This window comes from Platichthys flesus, chromosome 10 (assembly GCF_949316205.1).
Source record: "Platichthys flesus chromosome 10, fPlaFle2.1, whole genome shotgun sequence".
NCBI lineage: Eukaryota > Metazoa > Chordata > Actinopteri > Pleuronectiformes > Pleuronectidae > Platichthys > Platichthys flesus.
This window is the reverse complement of record NC_084954.1, coordinates 19,497,381-19,512,900: the sequence shown is the minus strand read 5'-3', so window position 1 is coordinate 19,512,900 and position 15,520 is coordinate 19,497,381. Positions and strand designations below refer to the sequence as shown.

The following is a 15,520-nucleotide window of genomic DNA, read 5'->3' as shown; positions in this document are numbered from 1 at the left end:
AATGTTTGCCAACAATGCACAACTTTTTGTTAGTGTTATGATAGCAGCCCCACAGTAGCAACAAGTCTTATATACTAATTCTCTTTCTGAATGAGGTTTCAGTTTCTTATCTTACAAATCGCACGCCACAAAAGTTCCCTGCACAACATTGTCTCTAGCTAGTTATAAAACATCCAAACTCCTCAGAAGAGTGAGACTTTAGACATCAAATGTGGTTTTCATCCAGTTTAGCTGCATGTTTCCGGTCGAACAAACCTCGAAAAACAAAACTATTCTGGTGTGTCTTTTAAAAATATCATCATTTGTGCGTTTATTTTCGTCATTCGTCATGTACTTTCCTATGTATGTCTCTGTTTTGTAGGTGCTGGCAAGGAACCTGTATACGGTTGATCTCAACGAGCTGCCACTGGACAAACTCAGTGAACAAAAACAGAAGAAACATAAAGGAAAAGGTTTGTCAGTCTTCAGACACTCTGACAGATCTAAAACTCAGCCAGCTGATCCTAGCATCACATTAACAAAAGCCAACAGCTACACTTACAAACAATGACAATCATAATCCTTAGTGTAATATCCTAAGTGAAAAAAGTAAAGTGTACAATGCAGGCACCCCAGCTTAGTGTCAACAATATCACACAACTTTATCAGTCATGACCATTTGGAAGTCTACTGCAGCCTCAGAAATTAGTCAGACTCTTTCACATTTTAAATTTTTTTTTTTTCAAATTTGTATTACATAATCAAAAAGTGAAATGTCCCATTTACACGATTATTCAATCCCAAAGACTCATCACTGGCTAAAGGCATTACTTATGCCTCATAGATGATATGTGGAAAGCTGAAGATGACAGTTAACAGATTTTTCAGATTAAATTTGAGAGGCCCGGCCTGTAAAAATGAAAAAGACTGCCCAAATCCAGGTGTGCTGCTCTTACACAAGAAGATTCAAAGCTGTTTTTGCTGCTAGATTGACTTCTAAGAAGCACTGAGTCAACAGTCTGAAGAGATTTCCATGATTATGAAACATGGCACAAAAGGTGCATTGCATCATGTGACACATTTCTATCAGAATCTGCTGTAGTTACAGTACAGAGAGAGACAGAACATATCCTCATACACCAGTGAATTGACACTCACAATATATCATTCCTTCTCTGCTTCCCTCCATTTATACTCAAGGTATCGGTTCAGAGGGCCAGCGACAGATTGTGGATAGTTCCTTCTCTAAAGGCTGGAGCAGAGATCCACCAGGTCAGGCAGCAGTAATGAGGCAGCGAAGTGCCACCACTGCCGGTTCACCAGGCATCGAAAAGGCCAGGAGTATCGTCCGCCAGAAGACTGTAGGTCAGTATTTCCCTTCGTAGACGTCCATCCTCCTGGTGTTTGTGATGAACAGACTCATGTGAAACCTTCAGCTGTGTACGTTGATGGGAGAGAAATGGTCACAAAACCATTAGACTGAAAAAACGTTTTTAGCTGACCGCAGGACGAGTTATGCTGAGAACAATCGGAAGACACATTTTGGAAGGGGTTTTGTATTTGTTACCTTCCAACACTCCATATAACACTAACATTTACTTTTTGGAAACACTTAAAAACATGTATTAACAAGAAAAACTACATAAAACCCATGTACTTTTGCCTGTTATTATTTCACTTACTACTTTAAATGTATGAGGTTCTCCTTCAGTTCTCATTTACGATACACGGGTTATTATCCATGCAAAATGATTGTGGACTGTAAAAATAAATGATTTACATAAATACTGTTAGAAGTGTGTCTATGAGGCCTAACATGGCTTAAAATATCCAGGTAGTGTATTTATTAACCCTTAATAAACTGGACCATTGCTGGTAAGCTCTGTCTCTCTTTAACACTTCTAAAATCCCCTAGGTCTGGGAAACACTGCCTGTGTTGCATGATGTGCAGTACATCCCAGTTTTTTTTTCTATGTCCATGTTAACAGAACCGGTCCGAGTTAACTCATTTCCTGCGTGAGACACAGATGTTGCGTGCAGCTCGAGCCTCACTGTTACAGTGCATCTTCTACTGTTTTGATGGCTAGCCTTTCTTGTATTTGTTCAGCACGTGGCTCTCAGCATCAACAGAAAGAGAAGAGATCTGCTGATAGTCATATTGACATCATACCAACAACGTTAGATAAAACTGACACTTTTTCAATTGCCCTGGTGAAGGACAGTGGTTTTGTCTCGTGTGCACTACCTCGTTCTCTCTTTTTCTGACCAATGTTTGAATTATGTGAATTGCTTTTTTGGTGACAACACTTCACTCCCCTGACCATTCATCAACTACAGATGATTATTATTAATGATGGCCATTATCTTTATGTAAAAAGAGGGCTGGTATTTACCTCTCTGCAGCGATACGCTGGAGGTGTGGAGGACACACCCATGTGAGCTGCAGTAGTTCAGACACATGCAACACAGGCAGTCGATCCTGGGTTGGTCTGTTTTCACTGTGACTCACGCTAAAGAACAATTGCGTGTTTAACAACAAATGTATTTAAAAGTCATGGCTTAGGTCAAACTGGCAGGCGATCTCCTTTTCAGAATTAACTGTCTCTGACCAGCATTAAGACAAATGTAGTGCCCATGTGTACCGTGGTCCTGAGAGGAGATTTGAGCTGCCAACCGCCTCTCACCATCTTCTTCCAGAGCTAACCCTGTCTCACTCCTCTCTCAACTCCCTCGCCTCCTTTCCTCCATCTGCCCTTTAAACTTTCCTCCTCATCGCTGTCGTTGCTCTATTTTCTCCATTTATCTATCTTCATTTTTTTTCTCTACATAATATTTGAACATGTCATTTATTCATTCCTTTCCCTTTTACATCCTTCCCATATATACGCATTTCTTTCACTTCAACACTTTGCCCTCCCTTTCCCTCTGCACTCATCCTTCCTTCCTTCTGTTTCACACCCTTCCCCATTTTCTTCTATTTCTCTTATATCTCTTCTTCCCAACTTGTTAGCCCTGCGTAGCTGTTCTACGGGGGACTCTCTGCTCTCCTCCTTTATCCGCAGTGCTAAGAGTGCTCCTACTCTGGCTCCGCCTCTTCCTGTCCTCCACCACCACAACCCTTTACTACCCCCCCTTGCCGACCAGCTGGCAGGTACACACTCTTTGCACTACCTGTCTGCCTGGGAACTTAAGCCATCATCAGCACGTCTGTCTGAAAGTGAAACTTAATGTCTGCTCACCTCTATCTCCCTATTTTTCTGGCTGTGTAATTATCATTCCTTAGGGAACAATTTGCACGTGTTCCACTTGGAATCATCAATCTGTAACTGTTAATGACCATTGGCTGAAATTTTGCATGTGACAAATGGATGACAATACCATGTAGTGTTGCCACTTAAGCTTCATTTTTTTTTTTTTTTTAATAGTGATGTTTTAGTGAAGAGATGAGTTACTTATCCAAGTTGTGTCATCAGATGTAAGGTGTAAAGCGTTGGTCTTGGCCATCTGAAAGAAAATGAAGGTTCACCTGCTTATACGGGGAATATTCTGTTTCTGAAGAAATCTAAGTTAACACTTCATAGGTGATATTGAGAAGGAGTAAGAAATAATCACATTGGTTTGTTATGAGTTGCATAAAGTGATGCTGTCTTATTATGCAACTGTGAATTAAATACTACCATGTATGTACTCCACAGCTAACACTGTGCTTTCCATTTATATGTTAGTTACTGTTCGGGTTTTAACACTAGTTGGCACAATTGAATTTGGCTTAGAGAGTACTGTATGACATATACCCACGCTTTTAGCAAGGGTCATCATCTCCTGACATTTTAATTTTACTCTACAAATACAAAACGCAATTCCATTTTGATGTAAATTGCTAATTTTAACAATTAGATGGAGAAGAAGTGTCTCTCTGTTTCTGTCATCTGCATGAAACTAGGAAGCTTCTCGTGTTTGCCCGCCTGCACAAATGCACGTTCCTCTTTCTGTCATAATATCAACTATACATGCATGCACCCTTTTCTGCCAAACAGTTGTTCACTCCACGTTTCTGTTCCCTTCTTATTGATTTCTATCCAATCAATATTTTTAGGGATATTTAAGTTGATGACATTTATTCTTGAGTTGTCATTGAAGTGAACTTGCCAATGGCGACGATTGCAATTTATTATGGTTTCTTCGAGCATGATTTTACTTAACTTTTGTGTTTGTTAAATTTGGCGTTTGTGTGTGTGTGTGTAATGTGGAAATCTATTTATGATGACATCTTCTTAAATCTTCTTTTCAACTGCCAAATATCAATAATAATCAATTAATGTCATTAAAGAAGACATTTAAAGGTAGTTTCTATTTTTAGGTTATTCATTAAGTCATCTGTGTCAGTACAAGCAGACAGTGCTAGCTCGTTGAGGTTGATGAAGTGGTTAAAAACTGTCTCCCTTGCCATGGATGCTATTCTGTGTCAGCTAAATCTAAAAGGTAACTAGGGGTTCTCCTAGTTGTTCATTTCAACATGGCAACAGACAGATGAAATTCCTAGATCTCAATCTCACGTAAATGTATCACCTTGTGTTGTCGGAGATTACTCAATTTTAGTCTCTCTCATCACTATGATATGATTAGGCACCAAATGTTAGTGGCTTAAGATTCAAAACAAATATTAGCAGATATATTGGAGACTTTAATCTATGATGCACATCTCTTTTCCCCATCTTGTAATCTTCTCACCACAAGGTGTTGTCATGCTCTTGATCATCAAAATAGATAACTTAGACACCTTTGAGAATTCTTTGTTTTTCTCTTTGCTACTGCAGGTTTCTGCGCAGGTATCTAGTTTGGCACTCTGTTAATTTGATAACTTGTGTCGTTTCCGTACATGTGTGTTTAATTCAGTTGATCCCCACTTACCCTCTACTAACCTCACTCCCCCTCTTTAATTTCCCCTAATTAACAGACCTCGAGGACCCACCAATCACACTGACATCCCGCTCCTCTCGAATGCGTCACTCCTCCCAGAGTGACGAGGCCCCTCCCACCTCCTGTTCTGAGGTGTTCCAAGGTGGGACTTGTGACCTGGACGCCCTGGCCCCTTCATCCCTCGCAAGGAGCAGCAGTGCCTCTGACATCATGGAGCCTTTCATTGCAGAACGTGTCAAAGGTGAAGACCCTCAAAGGGACCCCACTTCAATCCCAAACCCCCACCAGCACCAACAACACTCAACCACTCCTTCTACACTCGCAGCCAACAGCCACACAGCTCAGCTACTTCCACACTCTCCCCCCTCCCCCTCTTCTACCCCTCTTACCTTCTCCAATGTTGTTGTTTCCTCGAACTCAGAGGGACAAGATGATGGTACTGTTTACGACCAGTTCTGGCAACAGATTGGCTCTCGAAGCCGAGGTTCTAGCTCTGATTGGGTAAGCGATTGGGATTCTGCCTTCACCATTTCATCTGAAAAGGAAATTTATGCAGAAGATGGTGAAATGAGAGCCGGTGCAGAGGAGGATGATTTATTCTCCTCTATTAGGGACTACCTCACTCACAAAGGAGGTGAGAGAAAGGAGGAGGCTGGAGAGAGAGAAAGTCCTGGTCACACATTAGAGAACAGTGTTACTTTACCTGCCCCAGTGCAAACCGGTGTAGCTAGAGCACAAATAGAACCCGCAGCAAAGGTAGGAGAGGTGAGACAGGTGGTAAGAGACGACAGGCAAGGAAGTAAGTCAGTGAGACACAGCAGTGTGGATTCAACAGAGGAGAGTGAGGCAGAGCAGCGGAGCATCTATGAATGCCTGGAGCAGCAATGTCAGTGGCCGACACCCAATACCAGGGGAAGTGCGAGCTTAGAAAGAACCACTGTGGAGAAAAAGGGAGGAGGAAATACAGGGAAGGCAGCAGGATGGCACGATACATGTGATGTGTCGAGGGAAACGGGAGAAAATAAACAGATTGTCAAAGAAGTAGCAGGAAATGAGAGGCCAGTTTTAATTCAACAAGAAACTAACACAATAGAATCTAGCCTTGAATCAAACCAAACCATCCAAATTGCAGACCCAGCTAAGGTCAAGGTGCCTCGTAGTAACACCAAGAGGCTACATTCTGGGGGTGTTCATGTCAGCTTCAGGCCCTCAACTGAGTCGGTCCAGTTCCACAACCCCCTCGAAAGTAAAGAGGCTCACTGGAAAGCTCGATTGCGTCGCCTCAGTCATTTTCACACACACAGTCACTCAGCTGGGGAGAGGCCAGGGGCAGCTGCTGGGGCAGGGTCAGGGGGCAAGCCAGGAGCAGGCGGATCAGGTAAGTTAGGCTCTGTGGCTGGGATCAGCCAGAGAGTAGGAGCACATGAGAAATCTGTCTCTGGGACAGTTACTGATGGCAGCGGGGTAGGGGGCACAGCAGGAGCTGGAGGTCTGGAAAACAGAGCCGGTAGTGGAGGGGACTATGTGGGATCCAGCCTGAGCTCTGAGGTTCATTCAGAAGCACTATCCGGTGCTTCAAGTTCCTCAGGCGTGGCATCAGGGGTGCGTGGGCGCTTAGGACGTTCAGCCTTGCGATCTCGAGCTTCCCGCTCCCGCTCCCAGGAGCCAGGCAGCACTTCCTCACGTCACCACCAGGGAGCCCTTCTCGGTGGCGTTTATAAGACTGTGGTTCACGCTCTGTCCTCCAAACCCCGGCCCCGTGGTCAGGGGTCGTCCCAAGGCTCGTCGCCACAGCGGCAGAGCCGGGCTGCCATGGGTGACGCATCGTTAAGAGACCTCTACTCCCATGTCCTGGGCTACTTTGGACGAAAGACGACCACGCCAGGTGAGGATTGCTACGAACGAAGGGCTCGTAAAGGACATGACAACTGTGGAGTGACGTATACTCACAAAACACAAACATCAACAACTCTCTTTTCCTTTTTGGCTGTTTTTAACTGGTTTGTTATGATGGAATGATATTTTTTTGGGCTGACACTCATCATCTTGCTACTGGACTGAAATTCAACTCCCTGTTGATGTGTTTCACCTTGATCGTAGCCCCTCCTCCAGCCTGCCTCTTGTCAAGGACCCCTCGTCCTCCCATACCCTCCCACCTGTTCCTCTACCTGAGGAGCCCCTACCCCCTTTTCCTGTCTTCTTTTTTCCTAAGGGTTTTGGGAATTTAACCTCTTCTGCCCATTTCTCCCCTTCTCCACCTCCCTCTTCTCAATTTTGCATGCCGCCTCCTCGTACCTCGATCGCCTCCTCCCCGGACTCTAGCCCCTCTTCAGCTGTACAGAAGGGAGTGCGCCTATAAAAAAAGACATGGTTAAACATAATATCCTGCAGAAACCCCCCAAATGGTTTATGGCATTTTACATCTTGAGAGTCTTTGCCTTGTGACATTTAGAATAAATGTGTAGATATGATAGTTGACTTTATAAATGTATTATTATTGTAGAGTATTATTTTAGATGAGAAAACGCAAAGATATTGTTGTAGTTCATCATCAGACCACTAGAATGCAGCATAAGACCATATGTGAAATTCTTTATAATAACACATTTATTTGAATGAATAAGAACGGCTTATAATGGTTATTTGCCATGTACACTACCACAGAATAAGAACGTTAGATTCAGTAGTTAAAATAACCTCTTTCTATTCATTCTAAATATTTGGCTGGGAAGCAGCAGAACTGGGGTGAAATAATTTTGTTTTGATATAAGCACAGTGAGCATCAGATCAGCTGAATCTGTCTCTATGTGGAAGTCAGTTTTTTGCATCCACATTTGATATTTTATTACTTACTTACTTCCCAGCTTGTGCCAAACGGTGGCCACCAGTCGTTTGTGTTTGTGTTTGGCTTTTGGGCCAGATATTGTGTATCTGCATCTTCATGATGTCCGTTTGTTTTGAATTATGGGGGTCTCCACCCAAAGCTGTGCTCAGCTGACATTACTCACTTGATCTTTCACAAGACTTCAGCCTTCTGTAGGTTTTAGAATGAAGAGTTCTCTTATCTGCTCTGCTGTACAGTGCTGTCAGAACTGTAGCGTAGTCCACTGCAGGGTTTCTGTAAGTGTTTGTTAAATTTTTGTCTCTTGATTGTTTTTAGCTAGATCATTGCTGGGAAATATTAAAGGAGTTTTGAGCAGTCATCGTCCAACTGCACAGGCTGAAAGCAAAATATCATATCCAGTACGCGCATATGTTACTAAACAGATCTCCAAAGAAAAGCCTATGAAGCTGTGATGGAGGATAAAGACTGTGTGAAATGTGTAGTGACTATAAGTGTAGTGTCAGCTAACATCACAGTTCATCATGTCGACTATGCTACCTTGTACTTAACCATAGCACTACAACTTTCAAGCTGTAGTCCCAGTTTGAAATGCATTATACCTACATGCCGAGACGTCAATAAGTATATATAATACTTTTTTTCCTACAAAAGTGTAATAAGCCTAGTAGCTGCTTAACAGTAACTCATTAGGATCTGATTTTTTGCCTCAGCATATGGTACTATACCCCACTATACAGATGTCTCATTCCTGTTGCTGTTGGTGATGACATGGCAAATAATCATGACAGGAAAATAGTCTACCAGCAGTCACAGCTACATTCATGGTATTTAACATCTGGGCCACAAGAGCTAACTGTGTAACAACCTAATTATATGTGTCAACATGCAGAAATGTAAGGAAGAAATGCAGTAGATAGATAGATGGATACTTTATTAATCCCGTGGGGAATTCAGATCATCAGTAGACAATTCAGCTAAGTTAACCTGAGCATGATTGGCGTTTAGGCTTTGCTGCTGTAAGTTGTTAACTGTGTTTGCTCCTAACTTAATTTATATCTTGTGATCACTGCAGCAAGATGCTGATCCTCTAATTAGCAGTTTAAACTTAAATGATGGAAAGCCGTCTTTGCTCTGACCTTCAGGGGCTTTGTTGCACATACAATCAGGACACAAACTGATGAAACACTGCACCTGCAGGGCAGTGCAGTTTGCACGCAGCCTGTCTTGTTGTGTGGTAAGTGTTTAAATCCAAAATCTTCAAGGAAAAATGTGCAGCAAGGGGACTTTTCCATTTGCTAAAAAGGCAGTAGAATCCGTATTCTTACTGAAGGAAATAACTAAGCTTTATTGATAATGCTTTATTAAGTATTATATTGAACCAGGCTATGTCAACTCCATCAGCCACAGGCTTGGGAATTAAAGATTAGTTTGTTAATCCTGTGAGAAATTTCACTGCCTTCAAGCTAACAGCAACATAACTCGTAGTAACAAACCTGCAGCTTGTTCTTACCTAACAAGGTGATATTCTCTCTTGCTCTACGTGCATGATCGTGTGAATTAACTCCTGCCTTGCTTTTCTGGTGGCTGTCAATGTGCCTGCTGTCTTGTGGCTTTTTTTTAACATCAGTCTTTCAATAACCTCAAGGCCGACAGTGCAAACACAGCAGGAATGCTCTTACAATCCAGAGAAACTCCTCATCTATTAATTTGTTTCTAGTTTGTTGTGGATAATGTGACATTTTAAAATATTATCTTACCAAACATCAGCAGCAGTAATAATAACAATAATTCAATCCTGCTAATGCTACACGGGGGGTGTTGGAATATTACTTTCTGACCTATTACAAATGTCACTATATCCCTAAATAAAATAATTACAAACTTAGGTAGAATTTATTAGCAAGTCATACCAGTTTACAAAATTATGTTTCATGGACATGAACCTGTAACTGTCTCTATCATGTGTGTTATCACATTCTGTCCCTCTGTATTTGTCCTCATCTTGCCTATATGTGTGTCAACATATTACCGTCATTCTTGTCTTTGTATGTGTGTTTAGGCGTTGGTGAGACGCGAGGGTGTACTTCTGTTTTGGGCTATCATAATCAATCTGCTGTAATGTCTTGGTCTCTGTGTGTGTGTGTGTGTGTGTGTTTAGCCAATAAAGAGGAGGTGGTCCAGAAAGCCCGCCCTGTCTCAAGTGATGTTGGAAGCAGCAACCCAAATTTCCCTGACCTCATGGACGAGTTCATCCAGGAGAGACTGAGGAGCAAAGGGACAGCAGTCAGTGCAACACACTTAGACACAGATGGAAGTTTGATTGAAACAAATCCTAGAAACTAAATACAACTGACCCTATTTGACACACAGGGCCGCCGTGGCAGCAGCCCAGGAAGTTTGGAGGTCCCCAGGGACCTGCCTGAGCTCCTAGAGGCTGGTCAGAGTCCCGGATCACGACCCTCGGATGATCATCGGCCCATTGATGATCCGGGTGTTCCCTCTGAGTGGACGTCACCTGCAAGTGCCAGCGGTTCTGATGTAATCAGCTCGGACAGCCAGTCAGACTCCTTCAATGCCTTTCAGTACTCAGCTTGCAAGTTTGATAGTAAGGAACAAAGAAATAATTCTGGTTAAAATTTTTATTTATTACCATTATCAGTTTGCCAAAAGTTTTCTGTTGATTTTTGTCTTGTTTTACAAATTGTATAGAATATTTATCTTTCATAGGATATAAAATAGATGATACATTAAAAGAAAAGCAGACACTGTTAATAGTAAAAAATATGTATATATCAGTTAAGTTGAATCAAGGCTATTGAAGCAAAACACATCCCTTTTCAATTCACAGTTGAAAAGTATCAATTATGTTTCTGTTCTTTCTTAAAAAATGAGGCCCTTTGTAAATCAGATTTTCTTGATGTGTAAACCATTAGAAGTGATCTTTACCACATCAGTCCTGAAACTATTGATAATTTCTAAGATTGCTGTCCCACAATCTGCGTGGCAATACACTGCCTCAATGGTTAGTGTGACAGCTGAGTAACTTTAGCAGGTCAATGAAACTTTACCTTCCCACTAATTCAATGTCTTTCCTAAAGATTTTACTTTCAGCTCAGAATCTTGTGGAGGAGGAGTTGGAACTGGGGGTGGAGGTCGGGGCAGCTCACTGGACCAGGACAGTCTGGGCGGGGGTGCAGCCAGCGAAGAACATGAAGTAGCCAGTTTGACAACGCTTCACATTGACTCAGAGACCAGCAGCCTCAGCCATACTGTCACTGTTACTGGTATGTCCAATGTGTAACATGCAGACTCCTCCAACTGTATTTTTGTTGCTTTGTTATATATGCACAGATTTGCACCTTCACATTAGAATTTTTACATCATTTATCGTATATGGCCACTTATTTTGACTTATATTATATAATTGTAATCAACCAGTGATTCTCAGAAGGCAGGCAGGATTCAGCATGAGCTCAATAAATACAACTTTTGGTTTGGGCTTTTCACACAATAAGCATGCAGTTTTAAGTGACTATTTAATTTATATGTCAATGAAATTGAGGAGACCTTCCTCCCTACTAAAAATAAATATGCTAGCTGCTTGATTATAATAACATGAACATTTATAAATAGTTATTCACAACACTTAAATGTTTGTATGCACTGTTATACATTTCTTTAAACTTCTATGAACACTGTACATGAGCTACATGTATTAGCTCAATTCCTCTATATTGAATTCAAGCCTGTAGAGCTGAAACCACTTCTGTAAATTACTCACTTGTAAAACCATCTCAGAGAAACAAAAGTAGTGCGTAGTGGTAAGTAGATAATGAGTTTTCATTTTTCGGTGAACTTTCCCTTTACCTCTGAACTCTTGAGTTGATGAACTTTGAGATGGAAAATTTTACCTTCTTTAGTCACTCAATGATATTGAGCCTAGTCTACCAGATTACATTATGTAGCAGAGTTTCATTTATTTAATAGATAGATGCTCAAGTGCTGCCATACAATTTGCGATATTAAATTTACTCAGCTGTAACCTGATGGAGACTCAGATGGTTGAAGAAAACCTGCCATTGAGCACTTTAGGTTCACACAGTACCTCAGTCCCCAAAACCCAAACCCAGGGTTTTCATTAAAACTACTTCATGAAACAGGCTGTTGTTCTCTGGTTCTTTCTCACGTTCATCCTTCTTTTCTACTTTTCATGTGTCTGCCGTGTTATTTAGGTTCTGAGAGTGCCTCTCCAATGCATTCTCTTGGAGGCTCTCGGTCCCAGACGCCCTCCCCCGCTACGTTGACAGCAGAGCATGCTGATCACACACACTCCCACTCTCACACACACCTGCAGCTGGACCAGAAGCTCCAAAATTCTGTCCTTAAGACCCCTGATGACCTGGGTAACGCACACACACCCAAACATAAGTTATTTCTATACATTTCTTTCTGCTAAAAATACAGCTGTGAATGAGAGAAAGAGTCACTAACTGTTTCATCGATTGATTTTAGAAACCAGTGAGTTTCCCAGTGAGGACTGCAGTGTGATGGCGGGTGGTTCTTTGACTGGTTGGCACGAAGATGTCGCCACAGTAATGTGGCGGAGGATGCTCGGTATCCTGGGGGACGTCAATAGCATCAAAGACCCAGAGATTCATGCTCAGGTCTTTGACTACCTTTGTGAACTGTGGCAAAACTTGGCCAAGGTAACCTCTGACAATACACAACCAGAACTTAACACTCACAGTAAAAATTGTTGTGGTTAAAATAGACATTTCTCTTTACAGATAAGAGACAATTTGGGCATTTCTCTGGACAACCAATCATCTCCACCTCCTCCTGGTCTGATCCCTCCTCTGAGAATTCTCACCCCATGGCTCTTTAAGGTACTGACTAATCCCTATAGGCCCTCTGTTATCCATTACAGTAAGATTGTGTTGTCCTATTTTCATTTAGTTACCTTGATAGAAATTTAACAATGAATTTAACAATTCAGTGCAAACCTTAACTTCCTTGCACATGTATGTTTTGTCTATTAATGTCTAAATTTGTGTGTGTGTGTGTGTGTGTGTGTGTGTGTGTGTGTGTGAGAGTGTGTGTGTGTGTGTGTGTGTGTGTGTGTGTGTGTGTGTGTGTGTGTGTGTGTGTGTGTGTGTGTGTGTGTGTGTGTGTGTGTGTGTGTGTGTGTGTGTGTGTGTGTGTGTGTGTGTGTGTGTGTGTGTGTGTGTGTGTGTGTGTGTGTGTGTGTGTGTGTCTTTTTCCCATAGGCCACCATGCTGACAGAGCGTTACAAGCAGGGGAAGCTTCACGCCTATAAGCTGATCTGCAGGATCATGAAGAGACGACAAGATGTTTCCCCGAACACAGACTTTCTTACACACTTTTACAACATCATGCACCAAGGGCTGCTGCACCAAGACCAGGTAGGATTATGGTTAAAGTTATCATCCTGAAGCTGGTTTACTTTACCATGAAAAACAATACATCAACTAGCATTAATCATTCTTGTACTGACATGTGATGTCATTCAAGCCAGTGGGGGGGGGCGGGGCATTCTGGGTAATGTCGGCACAAGGATTTGACAAGGAACAACAATGTATGGAATACAAAACATTTTTTTTATTTAAAAATTGTGTAACTAGCTTGTATCATAGGGCTTAACAAAGTGCGACATCCTTCGTTCTTAACCCTCCCTGATGATGTGTACTTAAGATTTGGTTGCTATAATTATAAGAGTGTGTAGTTAAAATACTTTATTTTCCAGGATATTGTGAACACCATTATCAAGCACTGCAGTCCCAGGTTCTTCAGTATCGGTCTGCCAGGAGCCACCATGCTGATTCTGGACTTCATCATTGCAGCTTCTAGAGTTACAGCCTGCTCCTCACTCAATGTAAGACACAAAGTCGCACAATTGTTCAATTTTAATTTATTTCATTAAGTCCAAACTAAGGGTTGCACACCTGTACCCATGATGACGTGTTTCTCCCTTTATCTTGTTTAATTAGCTTTTCTATCTTCTTCTCCTCTTTTCTTTTTGCCCTCCCTTCTTCCTCCTCTCCAGGCTCCAAGAGTAGAGGCTCAGATCCTCCTTGGATCTCTTGTGTGTTTTCCCAACTTTTATGGGGAGCTTCCAGCCCTCCATCCCACCACAGCTGATGTGGTTCTTACCAAGTTCCCTGATGTCAAGGTCAGTGGAGGAAGTAGTAACTCAGACGGGTAGTTAGTAGGCTTAAGATTACCCATATGTTTTTGACATTCTAAGAAGACAAGTTAGTTTGATCTGGGACAAGGTATCATCTTTCTAAATAGAACGTATCTAATTAGCTCCCAGTTAAATTTGTTCATCCTTCCTCAAAATAATCACAGACTGACTTTAATGTCCATGTTAATGTTAAAAAGATTGTGCCGATAAGCAGGAGCTTCTCCTGCAGTAAATCCAAACATGTCAGTTTACCACCAAAAACACAGGCTCAGGCACTTAACTACTTTGTGTAAAATCCAGGAAAGTCCAAACCTTGTCACACATATCTGCTGAGTGTCCATGGGGGGTCTCAGAGGCAAACTAATAAGTTAATTTCTCATCAGTCATTCTTGTTACAGTCCAGAGCTATGAGGGTAATGTTGTTATTATTGTTGTTGTTGCTTTGTAAACAGTTAATGCCATGCACGGCAGCACCTGAGGCCTGCCCACTGTTTTTTTTTACAAAGCATCAACTTGTTTTGAATCACTAAGCGGTTATTAGCGCTGACTGGACGGATGAGACTAGATGAGAATGTGAATGTGTCTGGGGGGGTGTGGAGACACACCTGTACAGCGATTACATCTCCACATTTAGTGTGGCATGTGTGCATTATGTATATTAACATTTCATCTGACCTCAAGAATCGTTTTTCTTATTACCTGAAAAACATTTTGTGTTAAAGCACACAGTGAGTCTTTTCATTATACCTGGAGGAACGAATAACATGCAGATATATATAGACACATGTAACCAGTCGTATGTTTTGTGTATTCTTGTTTTTTAGGAGCACATTATCAAAACCATTCTGACGTCTGCCAGGGACGAACCTTCTGCTCCTGCTAGGTAAAGTGTGTGGGTGTGTGGACGTGAGGGTGCGTGGGTGGGTGGGTGTGAGAAAACCTCTTTTTAATAACAATAAAATTAAAATTATAGTTTACATAATTTCACTTTTGTAATAGTAGTTGGTCTCAAATATTAATTGAATAGAATTCAGTGGTTAAAAGTCAAAGTTCACAATGACCTTATATTAGTCTGGGAAAAAAGGTATGTAGACTGAAACTGTACTGGTCGGCGAAGGCATACGACCACGGCGCAGTTATTCATTGTGTCTTTCAGCATATATTTACTACCCAAGCAGTGTTTACATGATGTCCAAAATGGCTAAACTTACAGACTTTGTAAAAACTGTTACAATGTGTATAGCAGCAGCATGTGTTAACTGGTTGCTCTCACTCTGTTTGTCTTGTCAGGTGTGTGGCTCTGTGCAGTCTGGGTGTCTGGCTTTGTGAAGAGCTGGCTCACGGGACTCAACATCCACAGATTAAAGATGCTCTCAACGTCCTCTGTGTCACTCTGAAGGTCTGTCACAACACTGTACTTCTTTAAAAAGCTGTGGTTACATATCACACCCAGCCTCTAAAGCCCAGCTGAGCTCCAAACACAAACTAACAGTTGTTTATCCCCCCCTACCAACCATGGTACTGTCTCTGTCCATGACTGTGATCCAGTGAAATAAGACCAAAGCAATGAC

General features: G+C 41.8%; 1 protein-coding gene across 5 annotated transcripts in view; it reads left to right on the top strand.

The window, feature by feature from the left end:
* Window positions 1-15,520, top strand: part of ralgapa1 (Ral GTPase activating protein catalytic subunit alpha 1) — a 72,760-nt gene that overhangs the window by 11,414 nt on the left and 45,826 nt on the right. For 3 of the 5 annotated variants that reach the window (XM_062397865.1, XM_062397866.1, XM_062397867.1), the window contains exons 16-30: window positions 362-452; window positions 1,180-1,344; window positions 2,990-3,130; window positions 4,937-6,784; window positions 9,903-10,027; window positions 10,115-10,349; window positions 10,843-11,028; window positions 11,977-12,147; window positions 12,257-12,450; window positions 12,532-12,630; window positions 13,012-13,167; window positions 13,509-13,637; window positions 13,809-13,934; window positions 14,774-14,832; window positions 15,240-15,348. In XM_062397865.1, the coding sequence (XP_062253849.1) occupies window positions 362-452; window positions 1,180-1,344; window positions 2,990-3,130; window positions 4,937-6,784; window positions 9,903-10,027; window positions 10,115-10,349; window positions 10,843-11,028; window positions 11,977-12,147; window positions 12,257-12,450; window positions 12,532-12,630; window positions 13,012-13,167; window positions 13,509-13,637; window positions 13,809-13,934; window positions 14,774-14,832; window positions 15,240-15,348 (3,834 nt within the window). The remainder of the gene's footprint in view (window positions 1-361; window positions 453-1,179; window positions 1,345-2,989; window positions 3,131-4,936; window positions 6,785-9,902; window positions 10,028-10,114; window positions 10,350-10,842; window positions 11,029-11,976; window positions 12,148-12,256; window positions 12,451-12,531; window positions 12,631-13,011; window positions 13,168-13,508; window positions 13,638-13,808; window positions 13,935-14,773; window positions 14,833-15,239; window positions 15,349-15,520) is intronic. The other 2 variants (XM_062397869.1, XM_062397868.1) reach the window with 2 other exon arrangements.